The 15,956-nt window shown below is 40.1% G+C and overlaps 1 protein-coding gene across 1 annotated transcript in view; it reads right to left on the bottom strand.

Annotated features, from left to right (window-relative positions):
* nlrc3 (NLR family, CARD domain containing 3) overlaps positions 1-15,956 on the bottom strand; it is a 69,306-nt gene that overhangs the window by 18,405 nt on the left and 34,945 nt on the right. The window contains 4 exon segments of the mRNA XM_051933456.1: positions 335-418; positions 3,995-4,078; positions 6,404-6,487; positions 9,032-9,118. Coding sequence (XP_051789416.1) covers positions 335-418; positions 3,995-4,078; positions 6,404-6,487; positions 9,032-9,118 — 339 coding nt within the window.

The raw sequence follows: 15,956 nt of genomic DNA, 5'->3' as shown, positions 1-15,956 counted from the left end.
AGTTAGAGCCCCTATTAAATTCACATGTACATTTTTTGAAAGTGGAAGACAAACTAGAACACCTAAAGAAACAGCCACACACACTAGAAGAACTTAGCAAAAATGTAAACTACATTCAGACAGTGACTTAATCAGTCATTTGAATCCAGGATGGTAAACCCGCATGGCAGCAGCAGCACGAACCACCATTCTATGAAGCCAGTCTTTTAGAAAACTTAAATGTATATCAATAAAAGTATGCACTGTAAAATACAGAAATCTTTTCAACAATAAAAGGACAGGTAAAAGTAATGTTAAGGATGCCAAGGTATCTTAAGCATAGAATGATACTCACTGAAGAGACGTCAACTTGCGATTGGACTGCAGAACTTCTGCTGCCGCCTTTGCACCCTCTTCTCCGATATAGTTGTTCTGCAAGCTGAGATACAGGGCAATCAGCTGAAGACATAAACAGTTTATTGTGCAGCATGGTGCTGTGCCAAGCCACTTTCCTCAGATGCAGAAGCCACATAGCAATGCTGAAAAGCAAAGCACTAATGTCGAAAAGCAAAAAAAAAAGTCAAAGTAATAGCTTGCAAGCAATGTTCCTAATTAGGTGTGCTAAAGCAAAATGTCACTTGGACCTTAGAACCAATCTGTGCTTTTCTGCCTGATTCCTTAAAGCCCCAGTGTCTGCTGCAGTTCAATCTAATTGTGCTTTTACCCACCAAATGGCTCTCCTAAAGTAACTTTGTCAAAGGAAAGGAGTCCATCTCCCAGTGTCTGTTTCATGGATGCCTGCAATCTCATGGCACCAATTTTTCAAATTAACCCAGATCCAAACACACACATTTAGTTTAAGATAACTGGTAAGTGAGAAGCAAAAAAAGAATAAGTACAGTCAAAAAAAATCAAAGAAAGAGTGTCACTAAAAACCATAAAATAATAATTTAATGTGAGGAACAAAAATACAAAAAACTAATAAAAACCGGCCCCTAGATAAATTTCAAACAGTCACCAGCAGTGGCATAAACTGTCAAATGAAAGAGAGATGCTCTAATGTTAAGGTGTAAGAACTTCAATGAAAATCAAAAACAGCAGATGCAAGGATCTAAAAAGAGCTGACATGCTTATTACTCACTTGCCCTTTCATCAGAATCCATGTAGAACAAAATAAAATCAATATTACTTAATTGGGAAGCCTATTGGATATGCAAATGTGACATGGTCACACCTACTGGGTTACTGAGGTCAACAATCTCTAGTAATATTTCTCTTTGTAATAATAATAATAATAATAACACATTTTATTTATATAGCGCCTTTCCCATGCTCAAGGCACTTACAGAATATAATAAAGAATGGCAGGGTATACAGTATATAGCATTGTACAAACCAGATAAATAAATAAAGAAGATTAAGACAGTGAATTCAGAAAAAAAAAATAGACAACATAATTGATGGTCTCGCACATACAGGTTACAAAGGTTTGTGTGTCCTGTTTTCTAATCTTGTAATGCTATCAACCTCATGGGTTTGAGAAAGTGCTCTCTGGAGATGGTCACTATAGGTGCTGCTCCATTAACCAATTAACATCTTTTAGTGAATGAGATTAACTGCTGTCGGTTACTTCACCTTGGTTTGTGAAGTAGGTGAAGTAACCAATTATTCCTGATTTACACATTTTACATTCAACTTTTTATATTTCATTAATGGTGATGGCACAGTAGTACAGTAAATAGTACGGAGTTTAAAAGATTGAGATTAGAAGATTGGGTTTCAATCCTATCTGTTTGGTGTGTGTTCCTGCCTTGCCCTCGATGCTGCCAGAATAAACACTGGCTTCCAATGCCACTGATCTGGATTATCTGGAAATGGAATGGATGCATGGACATTATTTCATATCATCAATTAGAGTCTTGGAACAAGAATGTCATCAAGCCAAAAAATGTATAGTATGTGTTGTCTGCCATGTTGAAACTGTAAGACTCTCATTCTTTTTCTTATTTTGATTTTATTTGATGTTTTGCTTTAGTAGTTACAGTTTTATGATCCATTAAGTTTTCTTATAAGTAATGCACAAATGTGCCCTGCAATGAGTCTGCTTCTTTAAATCCTTGTATCTATAATCGTCAACCTAAACTCTACAGCTTCCAGCTTTCTTTTGAGTAGGCGGGTTTCCGAGTATTAGAAGATTTCTATTATTTCCCACACATTCTATATTGAATGTATTTTGGTTCATCTTTCTAAATTGAACGTTGTATTTCTGAATGATACCTTTGGTTTTGAAATAATTTTTAAACCTATATATACACTGTAGAGTACTATATTTTGCCAATTTTCACGTACCTTAAGTTAAATCAGTTAATTTAATGTTTAACAGTATTGCATATGCTTTATTCTCAATTATTTTTTATCAGCTTTCTATACCACATCAGATTTCTAATCTCTCTTTCTACCTAGGCTGGGACAGAACTCTTTATAACACTGAAGCAGGGCCATAACCCAAACACCAGACCATAAAAACACAATCCTTAGAAAACTAAAAGACTCAAAGTGTCTATTGTAATATTACTTAATGAAAGAGGAATCATCCTCGTCGGATTGTTGAAGGACTTGGGGAACTTGAACTGGACAACCTTAACTGGCCTTTTAGTATTATTGTATTCATTTACTCCCAGCCATCAATTTAATGATTCCATGCCAACTGGTAAATTACAGGAGTCTTCTTCTTCTTTCGGCTGCTCCCATTAGGGTTCGCCTCAGTTGTCCTCTGCATCTTGTTCTGTTACACCGATCACCTTCATGTCCTCTCTCACCACATCCATAAACCTTCTCTTTGGCCTTCTTCTTTTCCTTTTACCTGTCAGCTCTATCTTTAGCATCCTTTTCCCAATATACTCAGCATCTCTCCTCTGAACATGTCCAAACCAACGTAATCTCGCCTCTCTGACTTTGTCTCCCAACCGTCCAACTTGAGCTGACCCTCTAATGTACTCATTCCTAATGCTATCCATCCTCATCACACCCAATGCAAATCTTAGCATCTTTAACTCTGCCACCTCCAGCTCTGTCTCCTGCTTACTGGTCAGTGCCACCGTCTCCAACCCATATAACATAGCTGGTCTCACTACCCTCCTGCAGAACTTCCCTTTCACTCTTGCTGATACCCGTCTGTCACAAACTACTCCTGACACTCTTCTCCGTCCATTCCACCCTGCCTGCACTTTCCTTTTCACATCTCTTCCACAATCTCCAATACGCTGTACTGTTGATACCAAGTATTTAAACTCATCTCCTTCTAGCCTTCTCTAAACTTCTCCATCAACATCCTCAGAGCAAACATCGCATCTGTGGTGCTCTTTCTTGGCATGAAACCATACTGCTGCTCACTAATCATCACCTCACTTCTAAACCTAAATTAAATTAAATTAAATTTAAGGAGTACAGCAAGAAAAAGTGTGCTCAGCTTGCAGGGTGGATGTCAACTCATTGCCAAGCAGCATAACATTTAAATTGTCTTAACCTCACAATACTGTTCCTTTATAAAGAGAAAAGCCAAGCAAAATGACACCTTTTATTGGCTAACTAAAAAGATTACAATATGCAAGCTTTCGAGGCAACTCAGGCAAGATGTAATGTTTCATTACATCTTGCCTGAAGAAGGGGCCTGAGTTGCCTGGAAAGCTTGCATATTGTAATCTTTTTAGTTAGCCAATAAAAGGTGTCATTTTGCTTGGCTTTTCTCTACATTCATAATGGCTAACACGGTACAACACCCTAGTACTACAGATGTTCCTTTATAACAAAGCCGAAGTATGCTATTCTTTACCTTACTATCTACACAATTCTAGCCAAGTATTATTTTAGGAGATAGGATTATGTTTAAGTGCCCAATTGGAATTAAAACTTACTGGCATAAAAAGCCTCAGAAAGGGTTAAAAATTGTGCATGTTACTGTTATTCAGCAAGCAAAGCAGTGCAACATACCTCCAAACAGCAGAAACAAACTTACTTTAGAGACACAAGTCCTTGGTTTATCTTAACAGCCTCTGCCAGAGATTTCACTCCTTTGGGTCCAATATGGTTACTTCTCAGACTGGAAGGACACAATTGTGGAGAAGGTGTCACATGAAGACGGATAAGGCAGATTCCATGTCTCTGTTCAGGACTTTGCCATGTATCTTCTAATTGTAATGTAGGTTTTAACACTGACTGATGGCTTTGTGTTTGGTGATCTGTTTATCAGTTTGAGCCATGTAATAATGTAACAGCTGGTATACAATTAGGCATACCAGCTGGTTAAGGCAAATAGCCTGCTTTTTAAAACAGCCAATCATGTTGGTGCAAATCAATAAATACAGCATGCTGAGCTACTCAAGAGTTTTAGTTTATCAATTAACAAAACATTCCCAAAGAGTAGAGATAACATCTACAGTAGGTCACTTTGACCATTTTATAATTGTTGATGTCAAACTTTGTGGTTCCAGCATTTCAGAAACAACTAGTCTGCTGGGATTTCCAATTACTGGCAGTCTTTGAAGTTTTCAGAGGTGAAAAATGATGTGACACATGCACAATAACACTTAGCAAAGTTCTGTGGGTGAAAACACTGTGTTAATATTGTTGATAGATGAAATTTGCCAAAGTGTTTCCACAGCCAATTTGCTGTATTTACTGGTGATCTTGTTTGATGAATATTTCACTGAAAACTCGCCATGCAACACATTATGCTTTGTGAGGCCAACATGTCCTCACAGACAATTCAAAAGCAGAGCATTATGGAAATGTGTTTCCTATTTACGATGTGTACTGTGTGGTGGACCCCTTACCAAGCCGGGACACCCTGAGTATGAAAGGACTGGGGGAAGAGTATTTGTAATACTGTTTCTCCCCTGGACCGACAGAGGGGCCACAGGTTGTGAGCATGGAAGCTCCATCCTTCTGGGGCCCGTGGCCACCGCCAGGGGGGCACCTGGACTTTTACAGGGCCTTATTTGGCACCACTTCTGCCACACCCGGAAGTGCTGCCTGAAGAAGCTCATTGGGCACCTGGAGTCCTTCCGGGTGCTCTATAAAAGAAGCCAGTTACCACCACTCAATGGCCAGAGTCGGGAGGAAGAGGACAAGGCCTGAGGAGGAGTGGAAGCGGAAGGACTGGCGGCCAAAGGGACTGTGTTGTGCTCTGTGTCTTGCGTGCTAGAGAAGGCAACACTGTGTAAATAAACCATGTGCTGTGTGGCAATTGGTGCCCTGCCTGCTTGTGTCGGGGTTAGGGCAGCTGTACGTGCCCTAAGTGTCACACTGATCTTTCCAGAAGTAACTTTTTAATATTGTGGCGGAGTGGTGGCTCTGAGGCTAGAGATCTGCACTGGCAATCGAAAGGTTGCCGGTTTGAATCCCATAAATGCCAATAGGGACTCTGCTCTGTTGGGCCCTTGAGCAAGGCCCTTAACCTGCAATTGCTGAGCGCTTTGAGTAGTGAGACAAGCGCTATATAAATGCAAAAAATTATTATTATTTTAGCAAATATTTGGACATTTTGAGCATACAAATGGATAACTCACGTGTGGATTATGCAACATAATAACTCCACTGCGTCATTATAACCCCCTCAAAACTAGTTCAGTTCCTTCTTCCCCATCGAGTTCATTCATTTTGCCAAGCTGGGCGAAATTCCTGAACCTTTCCACAATTTCACTGAACTCAAGGCAAAGAGAATTCATGGGGTTCGTTCATCATTACTTGTTAAACACAGAGGTCAGAAGAGAAATGGCAGACTCATTCAAGTTAATGGAAAGGCTGCACATGCTCAAATAATACTGCTTCATAACCATGGTGTGCGGAGTGGCATTGATGCGTTCCACTCCTGTCAGCTAAGAGCGGCAAAACAAGGCTACGATGGGCATGTGATCCCCAAAACTGAGCTATTGAAGACTGGAAAAATGTCACTGCATCTGACAAATCTGGGTTTCTGTAGCAACATGTAGATCTGGTCAGAATCTGGTGTAAACCACATCGATAAATGCACTGTCCTACATTGTGGTGGTCTCACTAAATAACCCTGGTTTGTATTGTGTTATGTTTCAACTCACTGTTAAAACTATAACATTAAAATAAATGGAGACTGTTTGTCTAGAACACAAACAAAATTACAATTTCTTGGTCTACTGTGGCACTTTCGGATTGTAAGAAGCTGGAATAATGCTCTGTGGGGATGATTTTAAGCTGTGCTGTAACTGGCATAACTAACTTAGTTATTAGCCAATTAAATACACTTGATGAACCAAAGTGCTTACAATGATTTCTAAAGACCTTGTCTATATTCTATTCCGTTGTTTATTACTTTAACTAATGCACAGAGGTTTCTTTTTAAAAAAAGAATATTGATGGATGACTCAGATGTTGACGCCCCAGTACTTACTCCAAATCAGTGAGGCTCCGGTTCACCATCAGTGACCTTCCCAGGGCTTTGGCTCCCTTGCTGCTAATTGCATTCTCAGCCAGGCTGCAGACAGAGAAGAAAAAAAGCTTTCATCTGTGTGTTATAGGCAGCTGTCAGAGACCTGCCGGTGCTACATCTGCTCAGATGCTTGTTATTTTTAATTGCATTGCTGATTAACTGGTGCTTCAAGCACATCAGGATACCGTGCCAAGGACATTATTATTTGTTTGTTTTTAACATCAAAAAATATAACCATTATCCACAAGGGTTAACCTGAGTGCTAATGATCTAATTATAATCCAGCAGATTTGTTATGATCTAAATGAGAAATACAGCAACAATAGGGGAGAGATTTATTCAGCTCAAAAACAGACATCTCGTTTAGAAATGATTAGACAGGATACATGGAGAAATGGCAGATGATCTCAGAACACAGCAACAACTCCTACTAATGGGCAAACAAGGAAACAAACCCTGCTGGGGGGTAAGCATGGCTCCAACACTTGGGATTAGGCAAACACGCTGTCACACACATGCGCATGGGAGAAGGTTAGTAGGCTCAAATAATGTGGTTGCTCAGCTGGACCAAGGGTTGGCGCTGTCACTTAACCATCTCTCCTTTTGTCCCTCAGCAGACCAGCTAAAGAAGCAACCAAGTGGTGACGTCACCATAAACCCACCCTCTAATGATGTCATTTCCGGCCTTTCCTGATGGCGACTTCCTCCAGTACCTACCACAGATGTCATTTCCACTTCCAGCCACCCTGGAACATCCCCTTCCTGTCTCGGACATAAAAAAGCCTTTGTCTACCTGCTATATTCAGTTCTATTTTGAGCTTGTCTGTAAAACTTTTCTACTTTTCAGTATACGGGGTGGCCATTACCCCAAACTTTTTTGAGTCTCCTGCTCATTTATTAATAATGACAACAGCCTCTGGGGGTGGGAGAATATGCCAACAGGTTCTCAAGGTGAGCAAATGTGCCAATAGTCTGAAATCGTGGGATAAGGGGTGATGTTGCCAACTGGTCCTTGTGGTGAACAACAGTGCCAATAGCTCTTGGTGACTGGCAAAATGGTGTTGGCAGCATGTAGCACTAGGTAAAAGTGCTGGAACTTGATTGTGATGAGCAAAGATGCCGACAGCTCTTGGTAATAGTCAAAGGTACCAAACATTTTTTTGTGATAGTCAAAGGTACCAACTTTGACTGGCGGTAGTCAAAGGTACTGCCAACATCTCCTTCTGGCATTCAATGGTGCTGTTAAAAAAGCGAACAAATGAGGCAAAAGTTGTAATTGGTGGGTAAAGGTGGTCTAACCCATGTAGTGTTCTATTTCTGTGTTGCAAAAAAAAATTAACTAAACCTTTCATGACATATAGAGAGTATTGCTTAGCACTGGGGAATGTCTCCATTCTTCCAGTTTCCAAAACTGCATTATCATGGCACATGTCATTTTGTCAGCAATGAAATCAAAGAGAGAAGGACTGCGTATCAGAAATAAACGAGGCACAGACACACACACTGACACCAGTGATGTTCACAATCAATAATCACCTTGGGTTGAGGTACAAGAGTCCCTACCACAGTAAAACTGCAAGTAATCATCTCGAATGCAGAACCAGCTGTTGACACTTGCCAGTGTACAGTTACTTTCTGACTGGATTCCCACACTTTAGATAGATAGATAGATAGATAGATAGATAGATAGATAGATAGATAGATAGATAGATAGATAGATAGATAGATAGATAGATAGATAGATAGATAGATAGATAGATAGATAGATAGATAGATAGATAGATAGATAGATAGATAGATAGATAGATAGACTTAACTGTCAATGGATAGAACTATCATGGTGTAAGAGCGTGGGCTACCCAGCTCTGTGTCAACATGACCACATCTATGCAGTAGTGAACTTTTCTGTTCTCTCTTTAAATAATAAATCCTCAGCATGCACACCTGGGTGTGTCTAATGAGGCCTCTTTTCATACATCAAAATATTTTAGTTACTTATTTTCAGAATTTTCTAACAATTGGCTTTGTAAAACTGTAGGATAGCTGTTCTGTTTATAACATACTGGTGAGGCCTCATATGGTGTACTGTGTGCAGTTTTGGTCTCCAGGCTAAAAAAAAGGACATAACAGCACTAGAAAAGGTCCAGAGCTGAGCTTCTAGGTCAGTTCCAGGGATACAGGGGATGACTTCTGAGGAAAGATTAAAAGAGCCGAGCTTTTTCAGTTTAAGCAAAAGAAGACTAATTAAGATGTGACATGATGAAGTGTTTAAAATTATGAAAGGAATTAGTACAGTGAATCAAGACTATTATTTTAGAATGATTTCATCAAGAACAGGAGGACATAGTTGGAACTTGTTAAGGGTGAATTTCACACAAACATTAGGAGGTTTTTCTTTACACAGAGAACCATAGACACGCGGGAATAAACTTCAAAGTAGTGTGGAAGACAGTAGGACTTGAGGGATTTTCAAAAGCTGACTTGGTGTTATATTAGAAGAATAAAGCAGATAGAACTAGCAAGCTTTGCTGGGCTGAATGGCCAGTTCTTGTCTATAGATTGTTCTAATGTTCTGATGAAGAGACCCACCTGAGTTTTTGAATGTGGCAGTCCTTGGCACTCAGCAGACTACCCAACAAATCCATGACATCATCCTTAAAACTGTTATTCTCAAGCCTGGTAAAGAAACAGCAAGGTATGAGAAAAATCAGTCTTGCAACCATGTGCATTTTACAGCAAGATAAAGCTTTATTTGTTTCAAATCTTTAACAATTAATTCATTGTTGCATGCATATAATAAGGTTGACTGTAATAATTCTCTAAACATCACATCTTAAAACAGCACTTTGGGGACATTAATTACTAACCATCACTTCTAAAACGGGATTGATCAACCTGCCCCCTGTTAAGCTAATGAGTGCTCACCCAACATATACAATGGAACAGTAGCGGCTGAAAGGAAAGAAGCAAAGAGAGAATATTCTGGACTGTGCAGCAAACAGTGGTGAGAGTCATTGAACATTACAGCCATTTGTATTCAAATTAGACTTGAACTTTTGTAGTGCAATGTCACATGTGAAACTGCAATGAAAAGTCACAAGGGAATTGTGTAACCAGGCATCTGATGTGATTTACAGTGATCTCCCGCTATATCGAGTTTCAGTTATCGCGCTCCCGCTATATCGCAGATTTTTCTGTGGAACATATCTAACATTTAAGCAATACAGCAAATCATTAAATATATGTATATTGTATACTACGGTAGACAAAGAGTTTCGCATTACAGAACCCAGATGATTTCTTACAAGGCCCATTATTGGCTGAAAGAGGAAACTCAACCAATCAGAGCAAGATTTTCATTCTCTTGGGCTCTGATTGGCTGCTGCTAACGTGGTGTAATCTCGCAAGACCAGCGAGCATGGGTCCCTGACGCATCTCAGTTCTCTGTGTAGCGCGTACCTTGCTTGTGGTACGATTATTGTGAGCAAACGTTGTGTAAACTTTTCATTTTGTTTTAAGCCCTACGATGGCTCCAAAGTGTCCTGCATCTTCTAAGCCTTCTGGTAGTAGTGAACCTAAGCACCAGAGGAAGACCTTGACCATTCAGGAGAAGATAAAACTCCTGGATTTGCTTCAGGAAGGAAAGCGTTACATGGACGTCGCTCGCCATTACGGCTTGAATGAATCGATGGTATGCTACATTATTATTATGTTACTCATATCCTGTACCCGACATCCACATATCATATGTGTTTACAAAGTGTGTTTTAATAAGTTTACATGTGTTTAAAGTGTGTGGGAGGGGTATTTTAAGGCTTAAACTATAAAAAAAATGTTTATTTATATAGTCTTTCTACTGTATATCGTGTATTTTCACCTGTCACTGATGGGTCTGGAACATAACCTCCGTGATAGGCGGGGGATCACTGTATATAATTTGACATCATTAGAGGCAAAGAGATTCTGAAGCTGCAGCCATTAATTCTAATATAATCAATTAATAGAGGTCGTATCAAGTTCTGTAGTGTGAAGCCAGTCTTAGATCCAATTTCAGATAAAACTCCCCTGAGCTGTTTACTGAGCCTGTTCTTTATTCAACATTTTACATAACCCACTGAAAGAGGCTGTCATAAGATTTGTACGTCTAAAACCATGATCATCAGTTGGCAGCCCATGGGAAAGACCCAGCGCTCATGCATTTGTTCACTGGACTGGCACCACTCAGGTGGAAAAGGGGATGTCACCGCCCTCAACTGAAATGTGCTGCCCTCTCAGGATTTTTGAACACTTCTACTTGTTTAACCTGTGCTGCATGCTGTATAAGCTTTCATATGTAAAATTCACAACGACACAATTCTGTAAATTCAATGACAATTCAATGACACAGGAAGGTGTAGCTTTGTAGTTTTGGAATAATCTTTTTGCAGTAATTTCTTAATGTTTGCTTATCAGTGGTTACTGGCAACTCTGTTTTCATTTTCAGTCTATGTTTCTTTGTTAAGTAAGTGAATTGAGCTTCACTTCACAATAGTGGATATTCCATGTACAGTGTGCTTATTTTGAATTTAACATTTATAAATTGTCACACATGTGTGCATGGGAGGCAGCTAAAGGGCTCAAATGAAGGTAATTCCTGGTTGGACCAGGGGTGGCAGAGTGCACTGATCCTTTCTTTTTCTTCCCGCAGGCCAAATGCAAGAAATTCCATCTGGGCCCTGTGAGGTCACTTCTGGGTTCCACCCCAGGTGATGTCACTTCCCGTTCCGAATTTAAAACCACCTTGTCTGTACTATAACCTCAGTTCTGTTTTGGACTCTTGTCTGTAAAGACCTTTTCTCAACAAATCTTCAAATTTTCAGCCACTTTGCAATTACCGTATATACTCGCATTTAAGTTCTCCTGTGTATAAGTTAATAATCATATACAGTGAAACCTCGGTTTGCGAGCATAATTCATTCCGGTAACGTGCTCGTAGTCCAAAGCACTCGTATATCAATATAAAGTAAAAATAAAAAAAACAAATTAACTTGCACTTTACCTTTGAAAAGAATCATGGCTGGTGTGAGTGAGTTTCTAAACTCTTATGGGATTGCACCCAACGGGACGACACGCGGAAGAGCGTCCCAAAGCAATCACAGTCTCCCAGCGCTGTAGCAGTTCTCCGTAAAAGCGAATCCAAAAAGATCGCGGACATGCTATAAGCGGCTGCCATCAATGGGTGATACAAGGAACAAGGAACATTATAAATGTGCAGGGCCCTGCCTGACTGCTGTGTCTGTGTATAAATAACCGCGCTGTTGCCGTTTCAAACTGAATAAAGCTGGTGTTGCTAAAGTACTGAGACTCAGCTTCGTGTTTTAGGGTGCAAGACGGGGAATCGCACGTCACAGCACACACACGTACGTGAGCACACACACACGCGCGCGCGCACACTGTCACAATGCTAATGCTGTAGTAAACACTATACGCTCGTACAGATGTTGACTATATGAGTGAGGCACGCTGACTCAGACGGAGAATAGGAGACGACTGCCCACAATCCCGCAGTGAGAGAGAGAGAAGAACCATCAGCTCAGTTGTGATCACATGACGCTCAGCAGACAAACTACTCGTACTGCAAGACCTCGCTCGTTTATCAAGTGAAAATTTATTAAAAATTTTTGCTCGTCTTGCAAAACACTTGTAAACCAAGTTACTTGCAAACCGAGGTTCCACTGTAATTTCCAGTATTTTATCATATAGGTCGTATAAGTCGAATGTGAAAACTCATGCTATTGGTCCAAGAGATTATGATATGCTAACACCCACCTATTCCGAGGTGACATTTGCACTGTTGTGTGTTTTGTGTATCTCACACCCTCGTACACCTTTATCGCAAGAGCATCCCTTATCTATGATGGAGGGTTCAGTCAGAAGAAAATAAGAGCTGGTTTTAAATTAAAAGTTGTTGAAGTGGCGAAAGAAATTGGTAACTGTGCTGCTGCAACAAAATTCGATGTGTCTGAGAAACTGGTGCGATATTGGAGGAAGCAAGAAGATGTAAAAAAAAATGTAAGTGTCGTATTTTTAAACGGGCATATAAGTCAGGGTCTGATTTTATGATCGATTTTTCGGGTTTCAGGATCCGAGGTATACTTGAGTATATACAGTATACAGGAGGCTGACCCAAAACTTTTTTACGGGTCAAGGCTTAAGTATTACATTCAGTATTGACTCAGACTTGTTGGCTTGGGAGGGGAGTGTGGTTACCATGTGTGCTGGAATAGTATAAAAAGTGCTGCAATGAGAAGCACACTAATTTGGAATGGAAAAGAATGACAAGATGGCCTGCAACTTGAGGAGAGACCATGGAGGTGGCGGTGGAAGTTAGTTTGGGTTCCTATCAGAAAAGGGCAAGTCAGTCCTTCCTCCACCACACCTCAGGCTGCTTCAATACATTGAAATTTGTTTGAGAAAGTAAATGTTGAAAGAAGTCAAATCTGTGATCGTATTCCATTTTGTTTGAACCGAGATTACTAATAGCATACTGACGTATCAATTAATGAAATAAAGAAACTGACTCATTTTATTATACCAAATTTTACTATGCAGTGTCCATTGTTATTGTACATTAAACTTTTGCTTGATTTTTGCAAGTTTCATTTTCAAGAACTTTGAAAGTTACTTCCTGACTAATCAGTAATGTTACATGATTGAATATAACCACTGTGGATTTGAGAAAATATGTTAAATGATTGAGCTTGTGTATTTAAAACAATAATAATATCAAAGAGAATTCAATGCAACACACTTTATATATATATATATATATATATATATACTTTCTGATCTCACATATTTGTGAATTGCAAGGTCTGAATCAACTTGACGTGTGTTTGTTGTGAATGAGTGGTCGACAGGGTGAAAGTGTCAGTGTGTGCATGAGTCAGTTTGTCTGTTGAACTTTGATTGAGGGTGAGGTCTGGTGGTGAGGGGCTGGGGGGATACTGCCTGGAACAAAAAGTGAATTTGCTCTGTAAGAATTGTCAAGTCTGTTTAATGAGCCCTAATTTAAACATTCAAAATGAAACTTCATCTTTATTTCTAGAGTCATTGAAAGAAATGCAGCATCACAACTCCAGGAATATTTCAATGATCGTAAACTATTTTAAAACATTTCAGCTTGATGTCCATGAGTTAAGACAGAGTTGTGGCTCTGCCTTTTGTTCCTCCTTTCATACCCTGCCCTCAATGTGTCTTTCACACTTGGTGTTGCCTATTTATTTATCAGACAGTCACAGAAATGCAGGAGTGTGGAGGTTAAGCAGCGTTTAAACAATCACGTCCTGCTCCAGCATTGTCTGCTTGAGCCATTGTGAGAGGCTTTTGCACATCTGACTTGCTGACTGGGAGTATTGTCTTCTACTATGGAAGCTGTTTTTTACTTTAGATTATAAAAATGGAGTGTGTAGTAATAAACCGGTTTTATTTCTGACTCCCACAACTGCTCAAAACGCATGGTTGGATTTATTATTAAAATTCTTCTCATGACTGTGGTAGGCTTCCTGAAGAGCAAGTGGCCCAATTCCTGGGTGAGAATGGCGTGTACAGATTAAGCATCAGCCAGGTTACAGCACGGACATCTCATTAATTAGAGGTCTAAAGCTATTTAGTTCTATTAAATGTAAGTGATTTTGCCTCCAAAGACCACACCATTCCATTTCATGGGCTCTGGTGTTAGACCCAAAGACAGAAGCAGAACCCTGAGCCTGCTGAAGCAGATGCCTGTGTCTCTAGAAGGCTCCGACATCCATTTGTGCATTCTCATCAGTGTTGTAAACATGGTAGTTTTTAATTAAGATATTTTGCTTTGTTTTGATGTGTTTATAAATTTTAATTTCTGGTTGTTTTGATGTTTTCATTGTGCACTCAGTGATGTCATCATGCCTTCATTAGGTTTTTGTGCTTTCCTTTCCTGCACTACTAAACCACTCAAAAAAAATTAAAGGAACACTTTGAAAACACATCAGATCTCAATAGGAAAAAAATCCTGCTGGATATCTCTACTGATATGGACTGATATGGTAATGTGTTAGGAATGACAGGATGGCACATCATTTGATGGAAATGAAAATTATCAACCTACATAGGGCTGAATTCAAAGAAACCCCGAAAATCAAAGTGAAAAAATGATGCAGCAGGCTAATCCATTTTGCCGAAATTTCATTGCAGCAACTCCAAATCGTACTCAGTAGTTTGTATGGCCCCCACATGCTCCCTATGGGATGACGGATAGTGTCCTGGAGGATCTCCTCCCAGATTTGGACCAGGGCATCACTGAGCTCCTGGACAGTCTGAGGTGCAACCTGGTGGCGTCAGATGGACCGAAGCATAATGTCCCAGAGGTGTTCTATTGGATTTAGGTCAGGTGAGCGTGGGGGCCAGTCAATGGTATCAATTCTTTCATCCTCCAGGAACTGCCTGCATACTCTCGCTACATGAGGCCGGGCATTGTCGTGCACCATGAGGAACCCAGGACCCACTGCATGAGCATAGGGGCTGACAATGGGTCCAAGGATTTCATCACGATACCTAATGGCAGTGAAAGTGCCGTTGTCAAGCCTGTAGATGTCTGTGCGTCCCTCCATGGATATGCTTCCCCAGATATACCATCACTGACCCACCACCAAACCGGTCATGCTGAACGATGTTACAGGCAGCATAACGTTCTCCACGGTTTCTCCAGACCCTTTCACGTCTGTCACATGTGCTCAGGGTGAACTTACTCTCATCTGTGGAAAAGCACAGGGCATCACTGGTGGACCTGCCAATTTTGGTATTTCTATGGCAAATGCCAATCGAGCTCCACAGTGCCGGGAAGTGAACACAGGGCCCACCAGAGGACAATGTGAAGCACACATACGCAGAACATGATGTTGGCACGGATGTACTGTTTAAAAATGGGTGACAGGCACAAAGAAATGACTCAAAGGAAAAAGAAATTTAGCAACAACAAACAAGAACAAATAATCAGCTAGAAAGAGACTTACTAGTTTTGTTTCACATAGTGTTTTTTAATCCAATTTTGTTGTAAAAGACTATCAACGATTTCTATGGATTGATCAATTATTCTCCTTGTGGCTCCTCAAGGAAAGACCTTCAAAACCTCTGTTGCACAATACAACATTTATTTTCTGAGCCATCTCATTCATTCTGTTGAACATACTAAGCAGGAAACATGCAAGCATGAGGCGATGACACCCACACTTTGCTTTGGTTTAAAAATAAATGCACAATTATATTTTAAACGGGCTATTAATGAACTAAAAGAAAAGCAGATGGGCTTTTCACTCCATAGAGAATTAAACTTCTGACTCACAGGAAACCTGTCAGGACTACAGTCTTGTTTTATTTTCATTTTTGTGTTTTATGTTATTGGTCTTTGCTTACTTGCTTATGCTTATTTGATGTTATACTTTTTTCCCACCTATCCCCCATTCCCTACCCCTCTCTGTGAATTAGGACTCTCAGGTGC

Source organism: Erpetoichthys calabaricus, chromosome 11 (assembly GCF_900747795.2).
Source record: "Erpetoichthys calabaricus chromosome 11, fErpCal1.3, whole genome shotgun sequence".
NCBI classification, from domain to species: Eukaryota; Metazoa; Chordata; class Cladistia; order Polypteriformes; family Polypteridae; genus Erpetoichthys; species Erpetoichthys calabaricus.
Note: the sequence above shows the minus strand (reverse complement) of the source record. Positions and strands in the feature narration are given on the sequence as shown.